This window comes from Sitodiplosis mosellana, unplaced genomic scaffold (genome assembly GCF_009176505.1).
Source record: "Sitodiplosis mosellana isolate CC-2019 unplaced genomic scaffold, AAFC_SMos_1.0 Smas_scaffold_6166, whole genome shotgun sequence".
Classification (NCBI taxonomy): Eukaryota; Metazoa; Arthropoda; class Insecta; order Diptera; family Cecidomyiidae; genus Sitodiplosis; species Sitodiplosis mosellana.
In genome coordinates, this window is record NW_022601407.1 from 857457 (window position 1) to 884229 (window position 26773).

General features: G+C 36.9%; 6 protein-coding genes across 19 annotated transcripts in view; 3 read left to right on the top strand and 3 right to left on the bottom strand.

The window, feature by feature from the left end:
* Nucleotides 1-398: 398 nt before the first annotated feature.
* Nucleotides 399-7004, bottom strand: LOC129575156 (CTTNBP2 N-terminal-like protein). Of its 4 annotated transcripts, none has more exons than XM_055458131.1 (10): nt 6772-7004; nt 3596-3840; nt 3414-3515; nt 2841-3321; nt 2520-2760; nt 2222-2403; nt 2039-2143; nt 1845-1969; nt 1639-1767; nt 399-1567 (listed from the first exon to the last, which is right to left on the bottom strand). In XM_055458131.1, the coding sequence occupies exons 2-10, from the start codon at nt 3752-3754 to the stop codon at nt 1367-1369; spliced, it is 1725 nt and encodes a 574-aa protein (XP_055314106.1). In that variant the 5' UTR covers nt 3755-3840; nt 6772-7004; the 3' UTR covers nt 399-1366. The 4 variants fall into 4 exon arrangements, with proteins under 4 accessions (XP_055314106.1, XP_055314109.1, XP_055314108.1 ...); XM_055458134.1 differs by having other exon boundaries at nt 6071-6955; XM_055458133.1 differs by having other exon boundaries at nt 6485-6775.
* A 101-nt stretch (nt 7005-7105) lies between these two features.
* Nucleotides 7106-10967, top strand: LOC129575154 (26S proteasome non-ATPase regulatory subunit 2). Its single transcript, XM_055458126.1, has 5 exons — nt 7106-7605; nt 7825-7941; nt 8036-9422; nt 9486-10433; nt 10525-10967. Exons 2-5 carry the CDS (start codon nt 7840-7842, stop codon nt 10824-10826), a joined length of 2739 nt encoding a protein of 912 aa, XP_055314101.1. The 5' UTR covers nt 7106-7605; nt 7825-7839; the 3' UTR covers nt 10827-10967.
* On the bottom strand, nt 10955-12288 carry LOC129575158 (DNA-binding protein SMUBP-2). The gene is made up of 2 exons (XM_055458136.1): nt 12130-12288; nt 10955-11973 (listed from the first exon to the last, which is right to left on the bottom strand). Exons 1-2 carry the CDS (start codon nt 12131-12133, stop codon nt 11357-11359), a joined length of 621 nt encoding a protein of 206 aa, XP_055314111.1. The 5' UTR covers nt 12134-12288; the 3' UTR covers nt 10955-11356.
* A 118-nt stretch (nt 12289-12406) lies between these two features.
* On the top strand, nt 12407-17059 carry LOC129575155 (protein lines). Of its 4 annotated transcripts, none has more exons than XM_055458127.1 (2): nt 12407-13225; nt 13780-17059. In XM_055458127.1, the coding sequence occupies exon 2, from the start codon at nt 14002-14004 to the stop codon at nt 16732-16734; it is 2733 nt and encodes a 910-aa protein (XP_055314102.1). In that variant the 5' UTR covers nt 12407-13225; nt 13780-14001; the 3' UTR covers nt 16735-17059. The 4 variants fall into 4 exon arrangements, with proteins under 4 accessions (XP_055314102.1, XP_055314103.1, XP_055314104.1 ...); XM_055458128.1 differs by having other exon boundaries at nt 13225-13459; XM_055458129.1 differs by lacking the exon at nt 12407-13225 and adding an exon at nt 13266-13704.
* A 334-nt stretch (nt 17060-17393) lies between these two features.
* Nucleotides 17394-19106, bottom strand: LOC129575157 (ATP synthase subunit gamma, mitochondrial-like). The gene is made up of 4 exons (XM_055458135.1): nt 18949-19106; nt 18547-18722; nt 18338-18474; nt 17394-18253 (listed from the first exon to the last, which is right to left on the bottom strand). The coding sequence occupies exons 1-4, from the start codon at nt 18949-18951 to the stop codon at nt 17658-17660; spliced, it is 912 nt and encodes a 303-aa protein (XP_055314110.1). The 5' UTR covers nt 18952-19106; the 3' UTR covers nt 17394-17657.
* Nucleotides 19107-19193: 87 nt separating this feature from the next.
* LOC129575152 (phospholipid-transporting ATPase IA) overlaps nt 19194-26773 on the top strand; it is a 43698-nt gene continuing 36118 nt past the window's right edge. For 4 of the 8 annotated variants that reach the window (XM_055458121.1, XM_055458117.1, XM_055458123.1 and 1 more), the window contains exon 1: nt 19194-20054. In XM_055458121.1, coding sequence (XP_055314096.1) covers nt 20015-20054 — 40 coding nt within the window. In that variant the 5' untranslated portion in view covers nt 19194-20014. Of the gene's footprint in view, nt 20055-23666; nt 26330-26773 lie in introns of those variants that run through there. The other 4 variants (XM_055458109.1, XM_055458112.1, XM_055458111.1 and 1 more) reach the window with 2 other exon arrangements.

A 26773-nucleotide genomic window follows, 5' to 3' on the forward strand; every position in this document is an offset into this window, starting at 1 on the left:
TTGTTATTTTCATTATTTCAATCATTTTTTCTGTCATTCTGCTTTTCATTCTTTCTTTCTTTCTTTCCTTTTTTCCCTTCTTGAAATGATAAAACGTACGTCTTGAGCTTTTTACAATTTATGTGAATTTTTTTATTGATTTTTATTTTGTTTTAGAAATACACATATAAACAAGCCGGCTGCGACTTGTAATGAAATATGTTTGACCACGTAACGCATACATTATCAATAATCTAATATAAATACTTATGCATTTAATATATTTTTTTAAATATTTTCATCGAATGGCCCACTATGCAATATCCTTCAACAGAATCCTGAATATGATTTCGGCTCCTAGATTTCGTCGCTATGATGGAGTGGTGGTAATGAGTGAAAGGGACAAAAAGAAATGGATGTTGTTTCCGAAATCAAATGTTTATTCTTATTTACTGAGTATTGAGTGAACATGTTGGCCTTGAAAATATCTAGAATTTTTGAATAAATATTTTTTTTTCAATGTTTTTTTTGTGTCCGCGTTCTCTCTCACACACACATAGTTATTTTGGAAAAAGTTTACATGGTTTTTGATGAGAACTTTCTTTACATTGAAGTGCCTCATCTAATTGTTTGCTTGAATTATACTAAAACAAATGCGTATGTTTGGCTATGGAGATACCGAGACTATATATGAACCATTGCGACAAACAAATTCTCTCAGAATATTTCAGTTTCAAAGTGCAACATGAAATTTTTTGTATAGAGTTTATATAACAACAACTCCATATGAAAAAAACGTTATGATGCACTTTAAAACTAAAATATTCTGCGGGAATTTGTTTGTCGCAATGGCTCATATATGGGTGTGCATATATACATATATAACTGCATGGTAGAGTTTGGTAATCATTTAAGATTATTGATAAATACGATCAATTCGCTGCTGATGTTTGTTCGAATATATAATTTTCTTTTATTGACTAACTTTTCTGAAATCAGTTTTGTCGTTATTTTCTTCAGAGAGTATTCTGTCTGTCTATTGAAGTTGATCACACAATTTTAAAACGCTACATTGAATGGAAGAGTTTTGAGTCGCTGTTATCTTTTTTTTCGATGAACATGTTGTTCAAATGCACTCTTCTTAGACACTCATCACAAAAATGGGACTCATCTATATACCGTATGTGGTATACGGCAAAATGCGGAAGTACTTAAGTAAAAATTATAATATTAAACTCAAATGTGAACTGTTAAAACAACCTCTTTTGATTTTATGTTTTGTTTTTAATAAAAAATAAATCGTCCAGAAAATTATTTGTGAGATAACATTGAATCCACAATTAATAAATGGACAGGAAGAAAATCTCTAGCTGATAGATGATATCATTTATGAAGATGCTAAATGGTGTGTCGTTGATACGCTTGCTGCTTTCGCATTACTAATTATGCTAGCAGCACGAGAAGCTGATGATTCGCGTGTAGCTGACGATTTTGGTGGTATAACTGGTTTATTTTTTGGTATCGGCGGTGGCGCACCACGTCCATTATTATTATTTACAGGATTCACATTTGCTTGAAGATTATTATTCTATTGCAAATGAAGAAGAAAGTATTTTATTACATGTACCGAATAAGTTGTGTCTTGTCATCATTACTTACAAATGGTGTAGATGAAATTTGGGTATTTATGTTAGCTGCCATTGCGGCAACTGTAGGGCCGCTTGGAACTGTGGCGATTGGAGTAGTTGCAACGGGAGGCGATTGGTGTTCAGCTGCAGCTGGCGCAGTCTAGAAACAAAAAATGGTCGGTATTTAGTGAAACAGCGATAGTGAGAAAGCTTGAAGGCGAAACAAGTTAGACGCACCTCGTTGGTGTAAACATGGGAATGTCCAGCATCATTGGATGTGTTTGAAGAGGTTATTGTCGTTGGATATTGGGGATGTTGTCGGAGACTCTGTCCGGTTGGTATTGATCTGGCAATACCAGTAGCTGTTTGAACATTGAATTTAAGATTAATGTCATAAAATCATAAATAATGTGGTATAATTATGTCCATACTTGGGCCTGAGACGGGAACACTTGATACTGTAGCTGTTGGCTGCACTACTTTGGTCACACTGCTTATCATTGGACTAGCCGAAGTGCTTGTATTTGCTGTTGCAGCTGTTGATGTTGTAGTGTTAAGTGTTATAGACAGAAGACGGAAAAAAAATCACGATTAAAAAGATGAAACTAACTCACCTAAGCTTTCGTCAAATGAACCCTCTTGTGATGATATATTGCTATTTCGAAGACTACCAATTTTGGCTGGAACTTGAGGTAAGGGTATATTTTTTGGACCTAAACGATGTGGCATCGCCTGCTTCCGTATCATATCATTTTCAGCTTTCAGTTGAGCAATTTCACATTCTTGCTCCTTCCGCCTGTGATAAAATGTGTTAAGACACGCGTTCATAGTAATCATTTTTGAAAATTAGATACAATTTACAATTGATCAGCTTCGAATGGGCATATTATATGAAACGAGAGTACTACTTACCGTTTCTCTTCTTTTGCCAATGTTGAATCGAGCAGTTTCTTCTCAGCAGTGTAGGCTTGCATCTGTTTTTCCAATTCGGCCTCCATGCGCAATGATTTTTTGCTCTCTTCCTCCAGCCCTTCGGCGATAGTATCAACGCGCGCCTTTTCTTCGGATAGTATTTGAGCCAGATCCTCTGATCGCTTGCGCTCTTCAATATACTTTGTGATGATTTTTTTACGTTCGGCCAACAGCAATAAAACTATTAAACGAATACATAAACAACAATAAATGTAAAAACAACCAACTATTCATTAAATAAATAAATAAATAACAAAAAACCTATTTGTTTTTGACGGCCACGTTCTTGTTCCAACGTTTCCTGTGCCTTTTTCAAATCTTTTTCCGCTTTTCGTCTAGCTGCCTTTTCTGTTTCAAGCTCTTGACGTAATCGTGTACGTTCAATTTCCAAGCCATATGTTATATCATCACCTTGCGCTGTGTCGTGTTCGTGTTTGCGTTTCTCTTCTTCGAGTTCACGCATTAAACCAGACTGTCGCTGCTCGGTATCTTTCATCATTGACATTAGTTTGCCATGGATGTTTCGCTGTTGGCGTATCGCATCTTCGAGTATTTCGAGTTGATGGCCGGCAAAATGTCGAATTTCATTTTCCGATTGAGCTTGAACTGCCGCTGCCGACGATTGATGGCTCACATAGCTTCCATTTAGAGCTAACCCATCGCGAAAAAGAGCCGCTTGAGGGTCGTTCAAATTCAGTTGCTTATGTCGCGTGATGTTGATAAAATTTTTCAGTTTTTCCGACTGCAAAACCAAATATATGTATACAAATCTTTTGCCTAACTTCCAGGGGCAAACGAAACCTTGGCCTATTTATCAATCCAAGATGTACATACCTTAAGAGCAGCAATTACTACGTCTCGAGCCTGCAATTCACCTTCCAAGTAGCTCAACAGCTTCAATAGATCGGATTGACTAAGCTGCATTTTGGGACTTTTCTGATGTAAGCAAAAATCAAAATCAAATTAATTCAATGGCAAAAATGAAATGAATTGCAAAAATGGATGGTTTCACGTACTTTTGTCGTATCATTTGCCGCTTTCATAGTTTGGAAATCAATTTGATTAACATTTTGTGGCAGTTCAGCAGCAGCATCATCGTCGCAAATAACATCAGATGCAGCTCCACTCGACTCGTTTAACGGTTGAGATTGCGAAACGTACGATTTTTTATCCATTTTCACTGAATATCATGTCATTTAACAACATAAATTCATCTTTCCAATAAAATTGATTAACTTGTCATCATCTCCCGCAGTAGTTGCTAGGAAAAAAACAAAAACAAAAATAAACGATGTCATTTAATTCAATTTAGGTCTTTTGTTTCATATTCATGGAAAATCTATTCAATATAAAAGTCCGTCAGTCAGAAATTCATGTCACGATTATTTTGGTTAAAAATATCTGTATCGATTGCATTTATCGGAAATTTAATCAAGTCACCAATACAATCCCATTGAATATGTCATTACACAATCGATTTTGCGTCGGAAGTGGATCAAAGATTTTTCTAGAAGGAAAACATAACGAAATAGCGATTGAAAGATTGTTATCAGAATCACACGATTGCCGATCTACCTCAACAAAAAGTGAAATACTTATTGAACGATTAAATGAAGCGAATAAATTATCACCGTTTGTAAATCATTCGATTTTTTTGTCGAAAGAACGTGTGTGTATGTGTGTGTGTGTGATGATGTTCTTAAAAGAATATATTTAACAAATCTCAGAAAATTTTCGACGAGAATCTGTCCGTTTATTGCATTCCACTTGGTATTTGACATAAATCCACTATATCACTTGAAGATTATGTCTTTTAATACACGTTTTCTGTGTTCGTTGAAAATTTACAATAAATGTTGCTCAATTTATCGAGCTCAACACTACCTTTGATAAGTGTTTCACACATTTTCGTGAACTTTTTGACACGGCACATTCATTTTGCATAAATAACATTCGATGACCATGGATTTTAATGCTGGCAAATGGGCCCGGACTTAGGATGAGTGCGTTTCCAACGCACTATCGACATTAAATGAGGTGCGATCAAAACTACGACGACAGTGAGAACGAACATTAAATTGGAAGTAACGATAAGAGAATTATAAGAAAAGTCAATGGAAATGAGCGTTTCATTCGCGTGCAGTGCTCATCGAGAATATATCGGCATGGAGCAGGGAAAAACTCATATGATGGTTAACACTCAACTAATTCATGCACGAAGAAATTTCGCTTCGAAATCAATAAAATAACAGTGTGCGGTTGTTTCGGTACTCTATCGTTGGGCGATACGAGTTTGTATTAGTGTACCCTCTTCGTTGCCGTTGCCGTTGCGAGAATGAGACAACGGCATACAGTTTTTCCATGGAAATATTCCGCACAGTATTTTCTTTTGCGTTGGCTGTATTATCAGTTGACAGTCAGGAAATTTTCTATGTGATGATTCAAGAGAGTAAGCACGAGTATGTATGTGCACTGGTCCTGTGTCAATTCGCATCTTGTATGCCAAACTGAGCGATTTGATTTGTTCAAAGTCACTCACCGAACAATTTGAAACGATAAGTTGGTTGAATAAATTTAAAACTATCCGCATTTTCATATATATATATTCATTGAATGGCTTTTTTATAGCAAATTTCACATGTTCATCAATAATAGTCATATCTATACGGAAAAATAGCTCCAGTGTAGTGCCGTATACTGAAGATTGAATTTTGGGTATGGCCTAGTATACAAAAAATGAAAATTGACATGAACCTCATTCGATTTGCCATCGAAAATTCATGTATCTATTCGAATTTTCACTTATATTTGGTCACATATTTTCAAAACCGTAATTCTTGAAAAATTGGGCTTGGTTCGGTTTTTCAAAATCTATCACTTCCAGAAAGTATTCAGGTCGAAACTAAGAGTACTAATTTGTTTTTGTTTGATTTGTTCGGTCAGAACTATTTACGGGAATGCGCAAAAAGTTCGCGGGTATGCTAAACGTGTTGAAAATACGTTAGCTACGGCACCAAAGAGAGCGAAAGAGAGCAATGGATTGTACACTGTTTTTGGTTTCAAGTCATTGTATGAAAACTCCGGAAAATTAGCGCTCTCCGTGAAATACGATATCAGCAATACATTTGACCCTGACAATAACAAATGCCATCGAAACAAACGTAGCGCACATAGTATCATCATCGCACACATCCTTTTGATTAGAAACTTTATTTACTATACGTTCACTGCTGCAAAAATGGTCGCGATAAACACATTTTAAAATATAAAGGACATTGAATTGCCACCCAATTTGCTATTCTCTATCACATTCTCTTTTCCGATATTTTACCGAAAAATGTTTGACTATTGTTTTGTTTTTTTTGTGTTTTTTTTGTTTTTGCACAAACACGCGCCTCACTTGCTTCTGATTGATTTGTTTAATGTTGCATTTCGACAATGTAAATTAGTTGATTAATGCAAATTGATTTTACGTTGATTGAAATACCAACAGCGTTTTCATTGGTGTGCATGTACTGCTTTTGCTGTATGAATATTGGCTGCCGATTCATGACACAAGTTTTCGTCTAGTCTAATCGAATTCTGCATCGTGCTTTCACTACAATGTCAATGAAACGAAGTACGCCGACTAACAGCACAAATGGAATTTTTCTATCCACATTCATATTAATTGCACAGACATGACAGCTTAATTTGAAGGATATTCTCTCCGGTTCAATTTTTGTGTTTGATTGATGATATTATTTGATCAGGTGTTCTATTTACGACTGTTGTTCTACTTGACTTGACTCCAATTGAATTTATTGAATTGTTCAATGAGATTAAACGTATCAGTTTGCTTAGCAAACAATTTCTAATCAAACTTATATTTAGTTAGAAAATATGTGAAAAAAACTCGAAATTACTTATGGCAAATAGCCACCAATCATGAAGAACACAGACACTCCGAATGCATAAACAAAATTTCGACAATACCGAATATAAGCTATTTCTTTCTTCTGTTATTTTCTTTTCAATCGGACAATAAAACACCACTATACGACATAACTGTTTGCATAAATTCGACTCATTCGAATAGAATGTTCTTTCATAATCTGTACAGCTTCTTTCCCGTTTTATTTTTTCGAAACAACAACAAAAACAGCAATACACACAATAAACAAAACATATACGATATTCTTAACACCCTTACCGTTAAAACCCGTAAAAATTCCGCGATTTTTCATCCAACTATGGCGAATAATAAATAAATACAAATTTAATTGTACTTTTGAATAAAAATAACAAAAAAAATTGGCAGTAAAAGTCAGTACACACAAATCGACTTTTTTCAAGTTAAATGAAAGCACTGCTTGGAAATTGTCTTCTGCGTGTGTGACGGATGAGATTTTTTGTGTTGCAGAGAAGAAGAAAAAAAAATTAGTCGCAGACAAAAAAGAGAGTGAGATGTCTGTATCCAAAACCATTTGACACTTTTTCATAGTTAGTTATTGGAATCGTGTTTAGATGTCGTTCTATATCAATTCAATGTAACCGTGTTGATTTTAGTTTGCAAATAATTACAACAAGATTGCTCCATTAAATTATTATGAAAATCATGTGGAAAATTAATTAAATTATTCAAGGTTGATAAATGTTTTGTTTGTGTATTTTCTCGTTTAATTTTCACTAAAAAGAATACACAATATTCATGGATGATGTGGAGAAGACGATTTTGTTTATGAATCGTGTAAACAAAGTGTTGCCATTGTTGTTGATAGCGCCGCCTGGACCGTTGACTACACTCGCACTGCTGTCAACTACATGATTCGGAGTATTTGTACGTTTGCGACAATAGACAATTTACCCAAATACAAAATATGCATCATCACCATAACCTTTAAATTGTTTCAGTGTAAATTTGATATTGCCGAAAACTTTATCACAAGATTTTTTCTCCGAAATTCAGTGCTTGTACAACATAAATAAATTTAAACAACAAAATCACATTCAAATATTAAGCTGGGCTTATTTTCTATCGTTTGAGGTATAGTATTTTCAATGGAATTGTGATAATAATACTTTATAGTTTTTTCTTCTAACATTGATTCTTTCTTTCGTTGTTTCGAATGACGGACATCGAGATTGTTGTAGTGAGACTTTTATAATGAAAATTATTTCATTTTTTTTTTCAAATTCATTCTGTTCAAATGTTTGTGATTTGTAATGTATCAATTTTCATATAAATTGTACAACCAAATGACAGAACCTAGATCCGAAAATGTCGGCAAACCACGAAAACAGCAAAGAGAAAGTGGAAGGTTCGGTTGCAGCTGAGAAAGCGGCTAACGATGCCAACAAAGAAGAGGAAAAATCAGATTTGGTAAGTAAATGTTGAGAAAATCCGGAAAAAAGTATTACCACTCGATATAACATTTGAAATAATTCTACAAATTATTAATCATATTATATTTTAGTCTGATGAGGATAAGCAACTGCAAGAGGAGCTGAGAATGTTGGTGGAACGATTACAAGAACCAAAAACGGAATTGTATTTACCAGCATTGGAAACGATGCGCAGTTTGATCCGAGCATCGACCACATCGATGACATCGGTGCCGAAACCATTGAAATTCATGCGACCGTACTACGAGCCAATGAAAGAGGTCTATAAACATATGCCAGACATAGTAACACGTCAAACGTGTGCCGACATTATCTCAGTGCTGGCAATGACCATGGGAACGGGAAAAGAATGTTTGGTGTATCGATTTTTGTGTGATCAAAATGATCGCATCGGTGACTGGGGCCACGAGTACGTGCGTCATTTATCAGGCCAAATATCCACGCATTGGAATGAAACGTCAGGCAATTTCCGGAATCGCTTGATTGATTTGGTCAAACAAATCGTTCCGTACAACATGGCACACAATGCCGAAGCTGAAGCATGTGATTCGCTCATCGAAATCGAGCGCCTTGATCTACTAGAGGATTATGTTGATGAAAGCTCATACGAACGGGTTTGCTTGTATCTTCAAGGCTGTGTTCCATACGTTGCCGATCCAGAAAATGTCACGCTGTTGCGCACCGCTTTGAATTTGTCGCGCAAATTTAATCAGTACACGCAGGCAATGCGATTGGCATTGATGCTTAACGATATGACATTGATCCGGCAAATTTTCACCGAGTGCAAAGATTCGGCCATCCAAAAGCAATTGGCTTACATGTTGGGTCGGCAACAGATTTGCTTGGAAATCCGTGAAAACGGCGACGGAAGCACTGATGATGAAGAACTTATGGAAATCATGTCCAATTCTCATTTGAACACGCATTTCTTGAACTTGGCTCGTGAATTGGATATTATGGAACCGAAAACACCGGAAGATGTGTATAAATCACATTTGGAGAATTCACGCACCACGTTTGGCTCATCACAGGTCGATTCAGCCCGACAAAATCTAGCCGCCAGTTTTGTGAATGGTTTCGTTAACGCTGGCTTCGGTCAAGACAAACTACTGATGGAAGATGGCAATAAATGGCTGTATAAGAACAAAGAGCATGGAATGATGAGTGCAACTGCATCTCTTGGATTGATTTTATTGTGGGATGTCGATGGTGGCTTAACTCCAATTGATAAGTATCTGTATTCAGCCGAAGATCATATCAAATCAGGTGCTTTGCTTGCCTGCGGTATTGTAAACTGCGGCGTTCGTAATGAAGTCGATCCCGCTCTTGCTTTGCTCACTGACTACGTTCATCATACGAACAGTACGATGCGTATCGGTGCCATTTTGGGACTGGGTCTGGCCTACGCTGGATCAAATCGTTCAGCTGTTATCGAACTCTTGACTCCAGTTCTTGCAGGTGAGTGGAGAGAAAAATGAGTGCAAAAGATCAAATTAAAAAATCTTTTCGTTTTCAACATAGGTGAAAAGAAAGTGGCCCCAACTCCCGAAGTGTTGGGAATCACCGCACTGTCGCTTGGAATGATTGCCGTCGGCTCATGTAATGCTGAGGTGACTGGAACTTTATTGCAAGTTATTATGGAGCGTAGTGAGTCGGAATTGAAGGATACATATGCCAGATTTTTACCACTCGGTCTGGGCTTGGTGTATTTGGCACGTCAAGAAGCTGCTGAGGCTGTTATCGCTGCTCTTGAAGTCATTTCAGAGCCATTCCGATCAATGGCAACCACAATGGTAGAAATTTGTGCGTATGCCGGCACCGGAAACGTCTTAAAGGTACAGCAACTACTCCACATTTGCTCGGAGCATTATGAAAATACCAATGAGAAATCTGATGATTCGAAAGATAAAAAAGATAAGGACAAGGATAAGGATAAGGAAGCAGCCGCTCAAAAGGAGAAAGAAGACCGAGAGAAGGACCTTTCATCTACACAGGCAATTGCTGTTATTGGTATTGCATTGATTGCAATGGGCGAAGAAATTGGCGCTGAAATGGCATTCCGTTCATTTGGAAATCTTCTTCGCTACTGTGAGCCAGTCATCCGTCGATCAGTGCCGCTCGCTCTTGGTTTGCTGTCGGTTTCGAATCCAAAACTCAATATCTTAGATACATTGAGTAAATTTTCCCATGACAGCGATGCCGAAGTCGCCCACAATTCAATCTTTGCCATGGGCTTAGTCGGAGCTGGTACGAACAATGCACGTTTGGCATCAATGTTACGACAGTTAGCACAGTATCACGCGAAAGATCCAAATAATCTGTTTATGGTGCGAATCGCACAAGGTTTAACACATCTTGGCAAAGGAACACTTACTCTCAGTCCATACCACAGCGATCGTCAGCTCATGTGTCCGGTTGCTGTGGCAGGTTTGCTGGCAACACTCGTCTCATTCTTAGACGTTAAAAACAGTAAGTGACCAGTTTGGAATTTGCTCGAATGCAATGTGATTTTTTCTTTGAATATTCATTTCTAATGTAATTCTGCTTTTTTTTCATGCAGTAATTTTGGGCCGTTCGCATTATTTGTTGTATACGCTGGCAACAGCCATGCAACCACGTATGTTGATCACATTCGATGAGGATTTGAACCCATTGACTGTTCCGGTACGCGTTGGTATTGCGGTTGATGTCGTTGGACAGGCTGGTAAACCCAAAACGATCACTGGCTTCCAAACTCACACTACACCCGTTCTATTAGCAATGGGCGAACGCGCTGAACTTGCTACCGAAGAATATATCTCGCTAACACCAATCATGGAAGGCTTCGTGGTCCTTCGCAAAAATCCCAATTACACGGCATAAATAGCAGCATGATAGCGTTTAACGAATTGAATCCGTGTTCTAATTATGTTAATTCGAGCGATTATTAATCCTACTTTTTTCATGTAAAACAAACATTAAGTTGTGCATTCAAAAATAAAACCCAAACATTTAATTAAAGAATGCATTTTGCCTTTACTTTTCATCCAATAGCGTTTTGTTACATTTAATCAGTCAAGGCTAGCTTAGAATATACGACTTAATATCAAAACTTCCTCTTTTTTTGTTAATTTGTTTCTTTTTGATATTTCATTTATTTTAGGTCTAATCACTGTTTGACTTGCAAACTGGCATTGTTTGCTGCATCCATCTTTTTTCCCTTGTTCTTTTGATTTCAGGATATATTTCGTTTAGAGATTATACAGAATTTCATGAATTTGTTAGGAATAAATTATTGTTCCATTAACTTTATAATGTTATTAAAATTAGATAAAAAAAAGTTGATTTTGGTATATTTCATCAATTTTATCAGTTGATTGCCAATCGACATACAACACGTGTATAGCTCTTTATTACTTTCGGGCTTTTTGACGAGCAAGTGACATTTCTTTTAATTTTTGTTCAAGCCGAGAGTGTGCATCCTTTTGTTCGTTGCGACGTAAAGCTGCCGATATTGGGAGAGTTGGACGTGGTTTAAGGAACTCGTTACGTTGCTCCTTTTTAATAGCACCTCCACATCCATGGATCTCAGGCAGTTGGTGTTTCATGCAAAAACGTTGCTGACAAAGTGTACAATCTTGGCCAATCAATGATGTTTTCGTTCGACAGCGTCCAAAATCACATGTATTGTCCAATTGACGAACAGTTTTCAGCACCTCATCAAGTTTTGTATTCACCGTCTCCGGTGAAATTTCCGAAAGCATTTCACTTGTTTTGTTCACTTTCTTCGCAGGTTTCGATGCATTTCTAGACGCTGCACTGGCTTCGTACGCATTCGCCGTTGCCGATGAAGCCGCATTTGTCTCCTGTTTTTTGCGATTTTGGTTCTTGGGTCCATTGCTAGAGTTCTTTGAAATCACAGTAGATTTGGTATTATTTTCACTACGCGTGCCATTTGGTACACCAACTGGCCCCTGCGCCATGGCGTTAGTTTTCGTTTTGCCGGATTTTTTCTTTGTTTGTTGTTCGGCTAAAACATATTACAAAAAATACACAATGGAAAATACAATTTTATTATATTGCAAACACATCACACCATTGCCGAAGGACAAATGGCTTTCGATTGGAACATTGAAATTTTTTGCATGTATTTTGGAAAAGAAAATTATGTTTAGCCTCGTTTTACCCATTTGAGCTATTCTTCGAAACCTGAATTCAAGTGGTTGTATTATCTGTATTAATTTAGTATATTTAGATTCTAATAATTTTGGTTCGTTTTTCTCTATTTCTGTACTCTACGATTCAGTTTCATTCATTGCTGAATTGCAATAAAATTGTTTGCTATCGAATGACAGGTATTGTTATTGTTGTCTTCTCGAGCGAACGATTCAAGAGGTCGCTATAGAAACATTCCGATGTACAATTGCCTCAAAATTCATGACTTTTTTGCGACACCACAGTACAACTGCAATACCGACTTTAGTCGAATAATGATTAAAATCCAATGGATATTTTGTGCCAAATTAAAAAATTACGTCGTAATTTTTTATAAATAAATTGATAAAACAGTTCTCCATAAAATCATGAATGAAATAAAAAATAGTTCAGCTCAATATGTTATTTAATAAGAAATTGAGGTAACAGCGCCAACTTGTCATCATTGAAAGTATCGACAAATCGAAACTTCCAATCGGAGCGTCTTTCATAATAATCGAAATGGCGACTATTTTCAATCGAATTGAAATCTGTTCGTTGAGGGCGCTGTCAAACTTATTTGGGAATGAATTGGTAGTGATTTTTTTTTGTGTATGTTGCGCTCACACGATCATCAACCTGCGATAAACTATATCTGGCGATATTGGATGAATTTATTGAAAGATGTGTCAAACGAATAAATATTCAGTGGTTATTGAGTAAAAATAAAATTGAAAAGAGACTAAAATCTAAATTGAATTTGAGATCACAAGTTGAAAATCATTTGTTTGTACATCATTGTCGATCTGCCTATTTGTATTTTGTGTAAACTTGATTTCGTTCACATACACCACGAAACGAGCGATCAATAGGATCGGAATTTGTGAAACAAAAGCCCAATCGGAAAATGACTGAAATGAACTGAGATTGCAGTGAAACCGTGCGAAATTTGATTTATTGTCATTTTCAACAAAACAATTGGCTGTTTGGATTATTGAATTGATCGAAAAAAAGGTGAAATTATCGAAAACAAGCACAAACGGCGTGCATGTGTATGTGTGAACTGTCACCATTTACGGGTTCAACAGGTTAGTGTGATTTACTGTATGTTTCGCTCATTGAATGCATGTGTATGAGTGTTGTGCGTGCATTTTTCAATAATTGTGTGCTCTTTCGTTCCATGAACGTTTGTGCAATATTTGCTGTTTTTCATGATTTGCGGATGAAAATTTGAAGAGTTTCGTGCAGAATTTTCGATAAATCAACCTAAATTAATTCAGTTGGAATTTTTGATATCACCAAAATATGGATCGAATTGATGGGTGCGTTAGCTGAGTGTCATTGTATTTGTGTGATTTGCTATGGTTCGAAAGGAAGTGTGCCGTAGTGTCTTGAGACATGACGCACAAAGAGCGTAATTCTGGAAGCAATTCAAGCACAGAGCTTTTTTCGGGCATTTTTGTATTCGAACAAAAGAGATGTGTTACTGAATTTGGCGTTTTGTATATTTCCTGTATTTCTACCCATCATTCATTTGTTTTAATATAATTTTCCATCTGCAATATCTGTAAAATTTGATTTGTTTGTGTAGTGCACGTGAATAAAATAATAATTCGTTTATTTTCTTTTTTTTCACCCGTAGCTAAAATTGATGGGTTGATGCCGACTGTGACAGCAAAATGACTGAAGATGATGTTTGGACAACACGCTGTAATCAGTATTTGGTGATTTGTGTATGGGATAGAATTCATACTAATTGCTGATGTTCCGTCACTTTCGTACCGTGGAAAATATATAAAAATCTGACGAATAAATTGTCGAATCTCAGCTTCACCGAATTGGTTTCGAAAACGTGCCGAACAAAATGTCATCCAATGTAACAAATGAGCAACCGATGTCGAAAAGACAAAAAATCGATGCAGCTGAAAATAAGAAAGGCACCTTTTGTGCTATATCCAGTGGCACCGATATGATCAGTGACAGTAATACGCCGCCAGATATCTTGCCAATGACAAAACATGAACACAAACGTACTACGAATGGAAGTCCAAACTGTAGCGATTCAAGCAAATCGATATCTACAACGCCAGTGAGAGGGTCACCGCCGGAATCGCCCAGCGATGAATTAGATAATGCGGCCATATGCAACGCAATTAAATCTATTGAGCAAAAAATCGATTTGTCGACTGAAAATGGTAGTCATTGTATTACCGAATTTCCAGACCTGTTAAAAACGTCGCCCGATGTTGCCTCCACGTCACGGTCACACGAGATGCTTGCCTCAACAGCGGCGCCTGATTGCAGCAGGAGGAACAGTTCCACCAACACACATGAGACTTCATCTAGATTAGGCAGTAGAGATAGTAATAGTTTTAGTCGTTTGAATAACGTAGATGAATTCCAGTTATTTTTAATGAAACAGTGCCTTTGCGACATTGACGAGCAATCGTTGCGTCGCCCGTTCGCAACACTTTACTATCGCGATATGAACGGCCGAAAATACAATGTACCGCTGAAGGAATGGCCAAATCATCAACTCATCCAATTTCTATCGAATATGGAGCTTCTGTTTGAAGTGTATCTGAATCAAAATGCAAAAGGCGACATTTGTACGCGAGTGATGCAAGTTTGCGATGCACTGCTGCTGAAAGAAGAGATTATCCACGCCATTTTTGAACTTGACGAGTATAATAATAAATTCGTTCAGTATCTGGCGATCAAAGTTTTGGCTAACTGCTTGTTGATCGTCAAAGATAAGGAGATCTACTGTGAGGAACTTCTAACGACTCTAATGAGCAATTTGGTTACTCATCATGAGCCAACTGATCACAGAGCACTTGGAAAAGTGTCCTTTACTTTGGGCATAATACTCCATATCATGGAATGGAAGGATATCAAAAAGCATCCACTCGATGGTCAAATCATAATCAATGGTCGTGAAGTATACAACGACAGTGACAATGAATCTTATTCACTTCCCGCCAACACACCACAAATTCAAGACAATTACTTTGCCGTGCTCCATGGTGACGATGAAACCGAAACACCACTTGCACCCACACCTCCGGCCGAATCACTGCATATGGTGGGCGATCACCAAAACAGAGAGCACGACCGTCAATCCAACACATCACAAGGATCAAATGATCCACGAAACTTTTCTTGCCACATGCAACATCTCTCAGATTCGGAAAGCTTTGATTCAAACCAACTTAAGGTGTCCATTCTCGTTCGGCTGAAGCCTAAATGGACTCTTCTTGTTCAAAACATGGCCAAATGCGTTACACTGTTGCAGTCAAATCGCAACCTGAACTATATCGAAAATACGATAACCACCTTTTTAACGTTATGGGAACGAATCATAAGCGTTGACACATGCATCGAGTATGATCAAACGCTTCCATTCCACAAATATCTAACGAAGTTCACAGATATTTTGATAGATGGCAAGTTGCCCATACAAATCTACAAACAAATGTTGACATTATTCAGTGCATCACTGTGTTACACAACAACATTGGCTTTGCAACCAGAGGTGCCAGCCGAAACAAACGACTTGGCCACTCAACTGTTTAGTAGTGTGAGAGAGAGTAGAAGGAATATCTTTATGTCGTTACCAACACATGAAATCGAACCGCAAAACAATATCAGCTTCATTGGCTACAAACATTCGACTATCGTCTACGAAATATCATCTGATCTGCTGAGCGCGCAGAATGCACAGAATGACGAAAGATCTGATGACGATAGCGACGAAGATTCCGATATTGAGTTAGAGTTGAACGAGCATTTTAATAAATCGATAGATTCTACGCTTCTACAGAAGTTAGTTCTGTTGGTATTGAAGGCGATTGCGGTGACCGTTCGGCCAATCGGAGGTGGTGACTCATCGGACAGCTCAATGGATAGTGTCAGTAGCAATAACAGCAGCGTTGAAACCGCTGAACACGACTGGTCGTTTATTGAGCATGCAACGCGAGACGCGATTGAAAAATTACAAATTTTTCTACGAAACAAATTGAATTTCCACCCCGAAACACATTTGAGCAAAGTTATTGTACACCTGTTCAGTAATCAAGATGATTATTTGCTTGAGGCGATGCTCTGTATGTTGGGCACAACCATCGCCTTTCTGCCACGCCAGTTACCATTTGGCAATGCGGCCAACCGACAAGCAAACAGCGCCGGCAATGATCGGCCACAATTCCGAATGCTCATCGAAATGATCAGTCCAGTGTACACATTTCTTGAATTTCTAGAAATTATCGAATACGGAATGGAAACGATGCTCGACCTATTACTCACCGATGAGACCTGTTTTCTTCTCTATTTTCTGCGCTTCCTGAAATATATTCGCAGCGATTGGACAATGTTCCAGAGCCAGTGCAACAGATGGCAGAGCTCGTCCAATGCAATGCGAACCAACAGCCATTCCGATCAGCAACCATACAAACGAGTAATGGACGTTCTGATTTCGCTGCGCTTGAAATTGGACCGTTTAGTATTCCAGAGAATATTCCCTTACGAAATTGCACCACTGCTTTTGTTGATGCGTCAATGCGAAAGTCTTTACGAAGGAAACTACGGACTATTCTAATTATATATTTGAAATCAAAATCAACAAATTATTTAGTAAAACCAGAAATGAACCAAGATTTTGTCTATTCTGCTCCTGAATGTATATTTATATTTGATTTTAAATGAATCTTTAAACGTAGAACCGCAAATTCAAGTAAAACAATCAAAACCGGAACTAAACCGAAAAAAAACCGTCTGCGACTAGGGACTAAATCGAAATGAGATTTTCAATCGTTATAGCAAAATAAAATGTTAGACACATTTTCACCGCACGTACTTAATTGACGATAGTGTATGTTTACAATTTTTAATAAAACGAGATTTTTTCAATAATTTATGGTAAATATCCCAAGGGTTTTTTTTCTTTACGTTTCGCTCAATTTTCAGCTCCAATTATTAGTGGCAAAAAATAATTACGAATATATGAATATGTTTCGCATGGCAACTTTGAAATGTTGAAAAATGTCTATGAATTGGTACTTTCCTTTCTTCTAATTTTCTATTAGACCTCACTTATTGTTCAAAAAACTGCCAGATACACCGAATTGCGTCAAAAGTACATTGAGTTTAAGGATGACATCAACGGACGCCTCCCAATACAGTTTGAGTGATGAATCTTTGACTCCTCGATTATTAAATAAATGATATTCCTTTGGTATGAAAATGAAAACAGAAGAATCATTCTTTATACCGATTTATTTATCTTTTTTTATTTTACATTCCATGGAATTCCAACAAAAAATTAAATGTGAAACAAAAAACGTATCGCCAAATTATTCATAAATTTGCACGAATAAATGCCTATGGATTAACAGTTTGACAGTTTAATACCGAAATGTATATTTAGATCTGTTCAGAATGCTTTCGTTCTATTGAATTAATTGGAATGACAAAAATTAAAACTGGCTGTTATTTGACGCAGTTATTTGATATTGGAGATGCTTAATTCAAAGCGGCTGCACCCGAGATAATTTCAATCAATTCACGAGTGATGACAGCCTGTCGAGTACGGTTGAATGTCAATGTAAGTTTATCAATCATTTCACCGGCATTCTTCGAAGCATTGTCCATGGCTGTCATACGTGATGATTGTTCGGAACAAGCGCTTTCTTTCATCGTATAGTAAATGAGCGATGCCAATGAATATTCCAAATAGTCGTTCAACACATCGGAATCGAGTGAATCGTAAACGGCAATATTTTCCGACGATTCAACGGCTTTAACGCTGAAAATTGGTATGGTGGAGCAGCTGTACGAAACGACACTCTTGAATTTGTTATAAACAATTGAGCCGTGCGAAAAGTCAAAGTTCGATTGCAAAATGTTCTTGGCTACTCCAGATGCGTCTAAGAAAGTTGGTGGTGTACGGCCGATTTCGTTGGCAACGAACACAAATTTATCGGCGAACAAACGTTGCAAAATGGCTCGCGATTTATCGCCAACGCATGCAATTTTCGTGTTCTCGGTACTTCCAGTACGCGATTGAAGATCGTTACGAATGGAACGGGCAACACCAGTGTGCACAGCACCACACAAACCTAAAAAAATATCGCAAACACACAGTCAAGGAGTGAATTTTTCTGTGAAAGACGTTGAAAAAAATGTCGTTGTATATAAAGTACCTCGATCGGATGTGATTGCAACCAAAAGTTCCTTTGCATTGTCTGTTGGTGCCTTGACTTCAGCTACTTCGTAGAACTTCTTTGCGCCTTCACCGAATGGACGAGCTTGTTTCAGATCACGTTCAGCGCGGGCGTATCTGTCAAATGAAATCAGTATCAATAAGGGAATCTCGAGTCACTCACATACAACAAAATCCACGTCCACCTACTTAGCGGCTGACACCATCTTCATGGATTGGGTGATTTTCTGGATATTTTTCACCGACTTCAAGCGCATGGAAATTGCTTTCAAAGTGGCCATGTTACGGCTCTGCTGAGCGTACAAACTATTTGCAATGATGGCATTGACTGCTGGAGCAGCACCAGTGACTTTTTGCATCCACATCTACAAATAAAAAAAGAATGAATTATTCACATTCGTTGTATTTTCAGCGGCTTGAATTGACTTCGATTCCAAAATTCCAATTAGTCTCTTTTGGTCAATGCTCTGGGGTCGATGTTTTTTTTCTCTCATCGGCATTGCTTATATCACACACTCGAGACATGATTCTACGATTTCATTTTGACGAATCCAAATTGAGTGAATAAAATTTTTTAATCGCTTTACTTACCATTTTCGATGGTTATCGTTCCAATGTCGGAATGTTAAATCGACTTAAAATCTAAAAAGAAATTACTGTTCTTTGAATGTTTGACGAAAATGTGTGTATGCGAGAAAAATTCTCTATCGCAGCAAAAGTATTATGTAAAAGGCAAAATGTCACTTGGCCCGACATACGATTTGCCGATGATAGATCTAGTACTGCAGTGTGTTTTAAGCAGTCGTTGATGCACATTTAACTCCAATGAATGAATGAAATGCGTTTTCGATAAGGTGAATCAAAATAAAATTTTGTTTATTTATTTTTAGAGAATTTTCTAGTAAAAACCGATAATTGGATATTTTCTCAACAAGCAAATTTCGTGCTAAAATCCACATTGAATAGAAAATGTGTAGTAGAACCATCATCACGAGATAATTCTGACAGACGGCAACGCATGCGCCATAGTGGTAAAAAAAGAAAATGAATGATATGTCAAAACATTCAAACGAAAAGAGAATAAGAATTAAAAGAGAAAATAATGCAAGATAACACAAACCATCATAATTGATTACAGCGATTTACATTACTCATAAAACTTATTCAATAAGTTCAGCATTTGAATGGTGGTTCAATTGTCTTGTGGCTTTCATCAGGCTTCCCAATGATTTATGCTAGGAATTGATCGTTTTTATGTTGTTATTTTATTTTAAACGCACCGTTTGCAAGTGAATTCTTCAGTTAACTGCTTGAAAAAAGATTGTGTCATTTTGTTTTTGTGACCGTGAATTTGATTTTTTACGTTCTTTCGCTACACATTTTGCACATTGCATCGAAAAAGAAGAAAGAAACAACGCAAAATTGCACTGCACTAGGCTGTAATTTGTGCTATTTTATAGTTGAGCAAAAGCGAAAAAAAACATTCATCATTACTCTGTTTAATTAGGGTGTTTCGATGTTGATATTTTTGATTTTTCCACTGATGCAAATGCAGATTAGCATGTGAAAATAGTTCGCGTCATCTATTTGCGTTAATAAATCTAGAGTAGCAATAGGCTAAATTATTTTCGTCAATTTTTTGTTTTATGTGAGAACGATGCGTTGCGATGGTACGGCTTATGAAGACTTGACACCACGTAAGTAAAATGCACTTTCTTTTTATTTTGTTTTGTTTTTTTAACTCTTCATTTTGCATGCGAAATCCGCCCATTTCATTAGTTTTTTGCGGTGCCAAAGTTACATTTCTCTGCCAACAATTTTAGTTTTAAATCAAAATCAAGTATCATAACAAACCTCTACCATATGAAATGGATACTTGCAACGCAAAATGTCGTGCATTTTTCAGGTTGCATATGCATATGAAGTGTAATAACTTCCACCAATTTGTGCATTAGTTCAAAAAGTACAGCTCGTCATCAAATAATCTTGATGACAGCCGATTTCATGGAAACCTCATGTGATACAATGTAGATATCTGGTTATTCAAATAATCAAACCGGTGGTCGTTGCGGAGCTAATCTATATTAGAATCATCATTTTATCAGAACACTTTCGAGATACAGAAAATACATTTCGACCCGAAATTATTGTTGATGACGTCTCATTTTCGACAGACATCGGCTCACTTGTATGGCTTGATTCATTCAATGACGTCAAAGTATAATGATACGTTTACAATGTTGCTCATTTTTTACGGCATTCAGACTAACCAAAAAAAACAGCATAAATTTCATCTTTTTATTTTCTGATGACAGACATTTTCAGTATAATTTGTTTACATTTTCATGAGATCGTTCTTTAAATTGATTGCCATGTGCAAATCAACTTCAACATGATTTAGCTTTGACCAATAGGAAGTACAGATGTAGTTGTTTCCTGAGAATCAATACATTTTTTTCAGCATACACTTACGAGATAAATACGCTTATCTCTACCCCGTCTCTCTCTCTCTCTCTCTCTCTCTCTCTCTCTCTCTCTCTCTCTCTTTCTCTCTCTCTCTCTCTCTCTCTCTCTCTCTCTCTCTCTCTATTCTATACCGACAATATTTATGACTGATTCTTGTATTTTGGAATGCCTTTGAAGTTCTATTAACTTATAATCGCATCTATTGAGTGAGAAATTCAATTTCGCAGAATGTATACTCATCTCAGGCACATTTGTTCTTGGCTCATGGTGTTTGACGGTTCTTCATATGTATGGAGCAAATTTGCTCTTTAAATATTTTTTTTTCAAACGGTGGCACTAAATAAGGGGTAACGTAACTTTGGGTAGTAATATTATATCTGCTTTAGCGTATGCAGATGATCTGGTTCTGTTTGGCAGTTCTGAACAAGAATTGCAAAACAGTATCAGTGACCTAGAAACGGCTTTTACAAACTTTGGCATGACCATTAGTAGCTCAAAGGCCCAAGCTATGCATGTGGGAAAGAATCGAAAGTCAATTAATTGTGTTTTGAATGGTAGTGTGCTCGAACAAGTGTCAGAGTTTAAATGTCTAGGGTGTGTTTTCTCAGAAGATGGGAAATTCAACAAGGAATTTGAACATCGGAGAGTGAATGGTAATAAGGTAGTTGCACAGCTTAGATCGCATGTATTTAATAAGCGTGAATTGAATGAAGAGACTAAGTTGATGATCCATCGGTCAATCTTCAGACCAACTGTCTTGTATGGAAGTGAGAGCTGGGTCGATTGTAATAACTTAAGCCATGATCTTGAGGTATCTGATATGAAAGTGTTGCGTATGATTTCTGGAGTGTCGCGTAGAGACCAGTGGGAGAATAGAATTGGGAATGGAGAATTCGCGAGGGTTTGAGTGTTGATTCGATTGATGAGGCTGCAAGAAAGTCGAGATTGAGATGGTTTGGTCATGAAGAGCGTATGAATGAGTCTCGTTTACCCAATTTAATTTTGAATGCTAAAGCGAATGGTCCGAAAGGTAGAGGTAGACCTCGAAGAAGGTATCTGGATTCTGTTAAATGTGATTTGAATGAAGGAGGATATGAATGGAATAGAGAAACTCAGGACCTTGCTCTCGATAGAGTGTATTGGAGAAGAAATGTTGATAGAGGAGAAGTGAGGTCATCATCACGAAATAGCAGTGAAGAACCAATTAGCTGGCTGATTAGCCGCACAAGTGTATACTGGCTAACGAATGTGTAGACCAGTGAGAAAACTTCAGTAAGAACTGAACGCACTCATCTTAACTGACGTTTGTGATTGACATTTAAATCACCAGGTCAGAGTTCAAATGAAACCAAACATCGACATTTTTTATTAAGTTTTTGAAAAAAAAAAATAACTCAAATTATAAAAATGACTTTTAAATTGAAAATTAATTGAAAAATATTAATTTTTTTCAAGATTTGTATGATTTGAATCAGAATACACAAATCGAAAATTATTATACTTTGAATGTACTCATTTCACACAGATAGCTGGCTAACGATTGGCTTACACCAGTTGTTGGTGTAAGCCAAGGCTAAGCTAACGATGACTAGGAACTAAGACAATGCTGGCTAGCGAAAAACCATCACTGCGAAATAGACCAGATGCCGCAAGGCATTAATGGTCTTTAAATGCTTGTTGTTGTTGTTGTTGTTGCACTAAAATCTGAAATACCGAAAGAAAACTGTTGGCAAAAACCTTTGTGAAAAAGAGTGTTTAGTCGCAGCTACCGGCGAATTTTTAATACAAATGTCAGCGTTTTAAGCTTTTTTGCATAGCTGACAAATGTTCGTGATATTCATAACACCCATGTCAACATGCACAAGCACATATCGTTATGAAAAAAAAACGAATGTGCTGTGAAAGCATGTGAAGAGGTAATTTTTTCCAATTAGATGCAAACGTCTTTCAATCTCGTCTGAACCAATTAGAAATAGGAAATGCTGCATAGCAGCAAGAGAACATCAAAGTTGTAGCTCAAATGAATATCAAAACGGACAGTCAAATGTACAATGTTTCCAATGGTGTCGACTTTGGAAAAGTCATAAAGCATTAACCAACTTGGCAAACGAAAGCGAAGCAAACCGTTGGCCAAGCTGATAAGGTGTGGCATACGTGTCGTAGTTTTGCCACAGTATCACTTTGTGTCAGTTTTAAATACCGCAGGAAAAGGTGTGTCGTTACCGTTTAGTTTGCTGATCGCACAGTTTTTCCAATTTCCGTGCACAGATTTGTGTAATGGACAGTGAAATGTAGGTGGTTAGCTAATGCATGTTGGCGCTTTTTTCCCTTTATTTTCGCAATTTTTGGAACGAATAGTCCGGAAAGACAGCCCAAAAGCACAGCGAAGGTCGGGATGATTTGAAAACCATAATATCATTGCTAGTATTTTCATTACTTTCGTACACGCGATTGAATCATCTATTGACAATGTGACCACATTGCGGCCGGCTACATCCACATAAGCTAACGTGAATGGCAAACAGCTTAGGTTCTGTTTGTTACGTCAGCCGAATACAAAAAAAAATAAAAGCACTATTAGTCTAATTGTCTTCGGAAATGTGAATGTCAACTAAAATCACGAAATCATGCAGACAATCAATTTAATTTTCATTTCGATATTCATCGCTTGTCCGTCGAAGGGCCATCAAGTGAATCATTCACAAAATTGATTGGATAATCGGGACAAAACTTCATATGAAGTTATGTCGAGGGGCTCATTTGTCGTCGTGATTCAGAAAATAGTCGCATAATTTCTGTGTAGACTCGTACAACCAGCTAACATGTCAAAATTGTATGTACACAATTTCAAATAGTTTGGTTCAGTGGTTCGTGAATCCATATGGTCAATTCTACGGCGTACAAGTAACGTTACCAGTGCACTGCATTTGCTCCACTAGCATAGAAAATATCAAAAAACTATCAAAGCATAAAAAGTAGCTCTAGATGTGTTTTATTATTCGCAAATAGAAAAATAGTGAATTTCTTTGATTTATGTAGAAATATGAGCGTTCAAGTTGAGAGATGACAAAAAAATGTATGAAAACGTACGAATTTTGAACCACTCAACTAATTTGCCCATATCTCCAAACAAATAAAAAAAACTCACGAGTTTATTATTTGCGAATGATCGTACTCATGTTCAGCTACATTTTATACATCGAAAGTTTTTTGATATCTTTCATAATAGCGGAGATTTAAACATATACAGTCCACTGGTAACGTTACAGGTCCGTAGAATTGACCATATGAAAGACTCTCAAGTCTTCACACATATTCACAAGACTACTACGGATGCCTATGTTTATTCGACAGACTTGTGAGACTTGCACTGAATCGCGTGACAATCAAGCCCCTAGAGTTATGTGAGCTATATCTGTTTAAATGAACTGATAAAGATAGAAATTGGTTGAATGTGGTTGCAAACGGCGATGAAACTTTCAAGTCATCATATGCCATGATAAGCTGGAAATGGTATTTTCCAAATGAAAATGTCAACGTAACAGTAAAAAAAAAGTGGAATAACTTGAAAAAAACTACTGCCGATTTTTGTTACATTTTTAGCACCATTCCGAGTGTTCTATTCCAGAAAATAATACCGTTCTAACTTTGTATCCATCTTTTGATATTCAGCGTGTAATGAAACTCGTCTATAGCGGTATACATATACATGAATTTTATGATGCAGCTGTAAAAATGAAACACAATAATGATTTTCCCAGAGCACTTTTCAATGACAATATCTTTGCGAAAGAGACTATTCAGCAAGAGCATGATACGATTACACCACAGTTGATAGTTCGAAAGTGTTTCATCTTCAAATTAAACTTTAAGTTATCATTGTTTGCTTTGATTGTTCAGTCGCAGAGAATGTAATATACAATTTTTTGAGCGGTGCTGCCAATGCAAAACGAAAAAAAATGATCAAAGTATACGAGAAAAAAAATCCACCCCAATGACAATTTGTATTGATGGCTTCTCTAGAACTACAAGTAAGAAATGAGTTGTGCTGAATTGTTGACATTTGCTGTTAAACAGACGCTAACGGGAAATGTTTTTCGAATAGAACTGGTGATTATGAGTTTCAGTGCGGTCGTGTGTGTGTGTGTGTGTATTTATCTAGTTACTTGCTTGGTCGAATAAATTCTACAATAGCTAAGCGGTTCATTAAAGTGAATGCTCAAGTTTTTCTCGTTAAAACTGTTATCGTCGTATAAAAGTCTTATTTTATGGCCGAACGCCACACAAATTCAAATCGTGGAAATAGAAAAATAATAAGAATAGCATGTACCGTAAATGCTGTACGATAAAAGACAAAACATATATATGCTACTAATGTTAGTTTTGAACACGACGCGATCGATGTTAGCCCTTACTAATGCGATGTCTAAGTTGTATGTGGCTGGCGTGGCCTTTTGCTTCAATCTCATCATAAAGTTTCGCCAATAAAGCGTCTCACCTCACGCAAATGATAGCGAAAAAGCAAACTATCCATAAAAACCGGGATATTGCATGTGAAAATGGCCGAAAGACTTAAAAGAAACTGATTGTCTTTTTTTCGTCGCTTTCGCTTCGAAGCATTCAAACTCGGGCCCAGCCCAGCCCTCACATTAATCGCAAACGGCATATTCCTTGAAAGCATATTGTTCTTTGCACAACGAAAAATATCATTATAATAAAAAAAACAGAGACGAAAAGAAAAAAAAGCAACCACATAAAAATGACTATATTGTGTATGCTTAAATGGCGCGCGCGAACGATTTCGCACTTGCTATTTACCAGACTATTCTAACAAGGGCCGCAGAAGAGGTGATTCAGTGCGGTTTTTTTTGTACTGATATGATTTTAACACTGAAAATCGGTCATCAGTTTTGGTTTAACTTCTGTGAATGGCGCATCGGTTTTGTGAAGCTTAGCGAGCCGATAACTTGTATTCGCGGTTAATTGGTGGTCAGAAGAAATACACGTTATGAAATCAATTGAACAATTGTTATTGGCATAAACTCAAGAATATCAAAGAGACTGTGATTTTGTGGTGAACTACTTAACATACACAGAATTTTTTTGAACAATTTATTGATGGATAATAATAATAGTCACGATAACAGCTTTGAGCTGCATTCTCGTCGTCATTCGACACGAGAGGTACCGGCATCGAGCGGTACTCGCAGAGATGAGATGAATAAACGGCATTCTTTATCAATCACTGTTGATGCAAGACTCGCTCGGCAAAATACCGACGAAAATCCAAATTCAAATGCATCGTCAATCTCAATCATAAGCGGTAGTCGTTCAACAGCTTACCAAACACCGTCAGTTAAATTGAAATCAAATGCAAAACGTAAACGGTCCACAGTTAACAGTGCTTTAACAGATAAAAGTGACACAAATTCGAAATTGAACCGTTTGAAAGGTCGCAGTGCACTCACTTCGTCCTTTTTGAGAAGAAAACGCATCGAATACGCAGGTACAGCTAATTGAACATGAGTCATTTTTTTATAAAATAATACAATGAGACGATCGTCAAATCATATCTCATATTTCACTTATACTTATCAGGCGGTTATCATTTACTACCCAATCATGGTCTTATCATTTTTCATCGGTTTACAATAAAGCTTGTTGCCATTCACATAGGCTTGTTACTTTTTTAAAAGTCAATTGACAACTTCTACATAGTTACAATTTATCTATTGACTCAAATCGAAAAATGAATTATCTGCAATGACAGCCTGACTATTCGATTTTGCTAGTATAGGTTTATAAAAATCTATCAATTAGACTAGAAATATGGAATAATTTGAAACTGAAAAATCCGTTAGGTATTCTTCATGAAATTATTCATTTTATTAAGAACTTTGACACAAGGCATTTTTATTTAAAGAACGTGTAAAGGCTTTATACCATTTGT

Coding starts and splice junctions, on each gene's coding strand:
- LOC129575154 (XM_055458126.1), top strand. CDS start 7,840: ATGTCGGCAAACCACGAAAACAGCAAAGAGAAAGTGGAAGGTTCGGTT. Junction 7,942..8,035: donor AAGAGGAAAAATCAGATTTG/GTAAGTAAATGT, acceptor ATTATATTTTAG/TCTGATGAGGATAAGCAACT. Junction 10,434..10,524: donor ATTCTTAGACGTTAAAAACA/GTAAGTGACCAG, acceptor TTTTTCATGCAG/TAATTTTGGGCCGTTCGCAT.
- LOC129575155 (XM_055458127.1), top strand. CDS start 14,002: ATGTCATCCAATGTAACAAATGAGCAACCGATGTCGAAAAGACAAAAA.
- LOC129575157 (XM_055458135.1), bottom strand. Junction 18,475..18,546: donor AAGATGGTGTCAGCCGCTAA/GTAGGTGGACGT, acceptor TTCATTTGACAG/ATACGCCCGCGCTGAACGTG. Junction 18,254..18,337: donor TGCAATCACATCCGATCGAG/GTACTTTATATA, acceptor ATATTTTTTTAG/GTTTGTGTGGTGCTGTGCAC.
- LOC129575156 (XM_055458131.1), bottom strand. CDS start 3,754: ATGGATAAAAAATCGTACGTTTCGCAATCTCAACCGTTAAACGAGTCG. Junction 3,322..3,413: donor TAGTAATTGCTGCTCTTAAG/GTATGTACATCT, acceptor TTGGTTTTGCAG/TCGGAAAAACTGAAAAATTT. Junction 1,768..1,844: donor CCCATGTTTACACCAACGAG/GTGCGTCTAACT, acceptor TTTTGTTTCTAG/ACTGCGCCAGCTGCAGCTGA.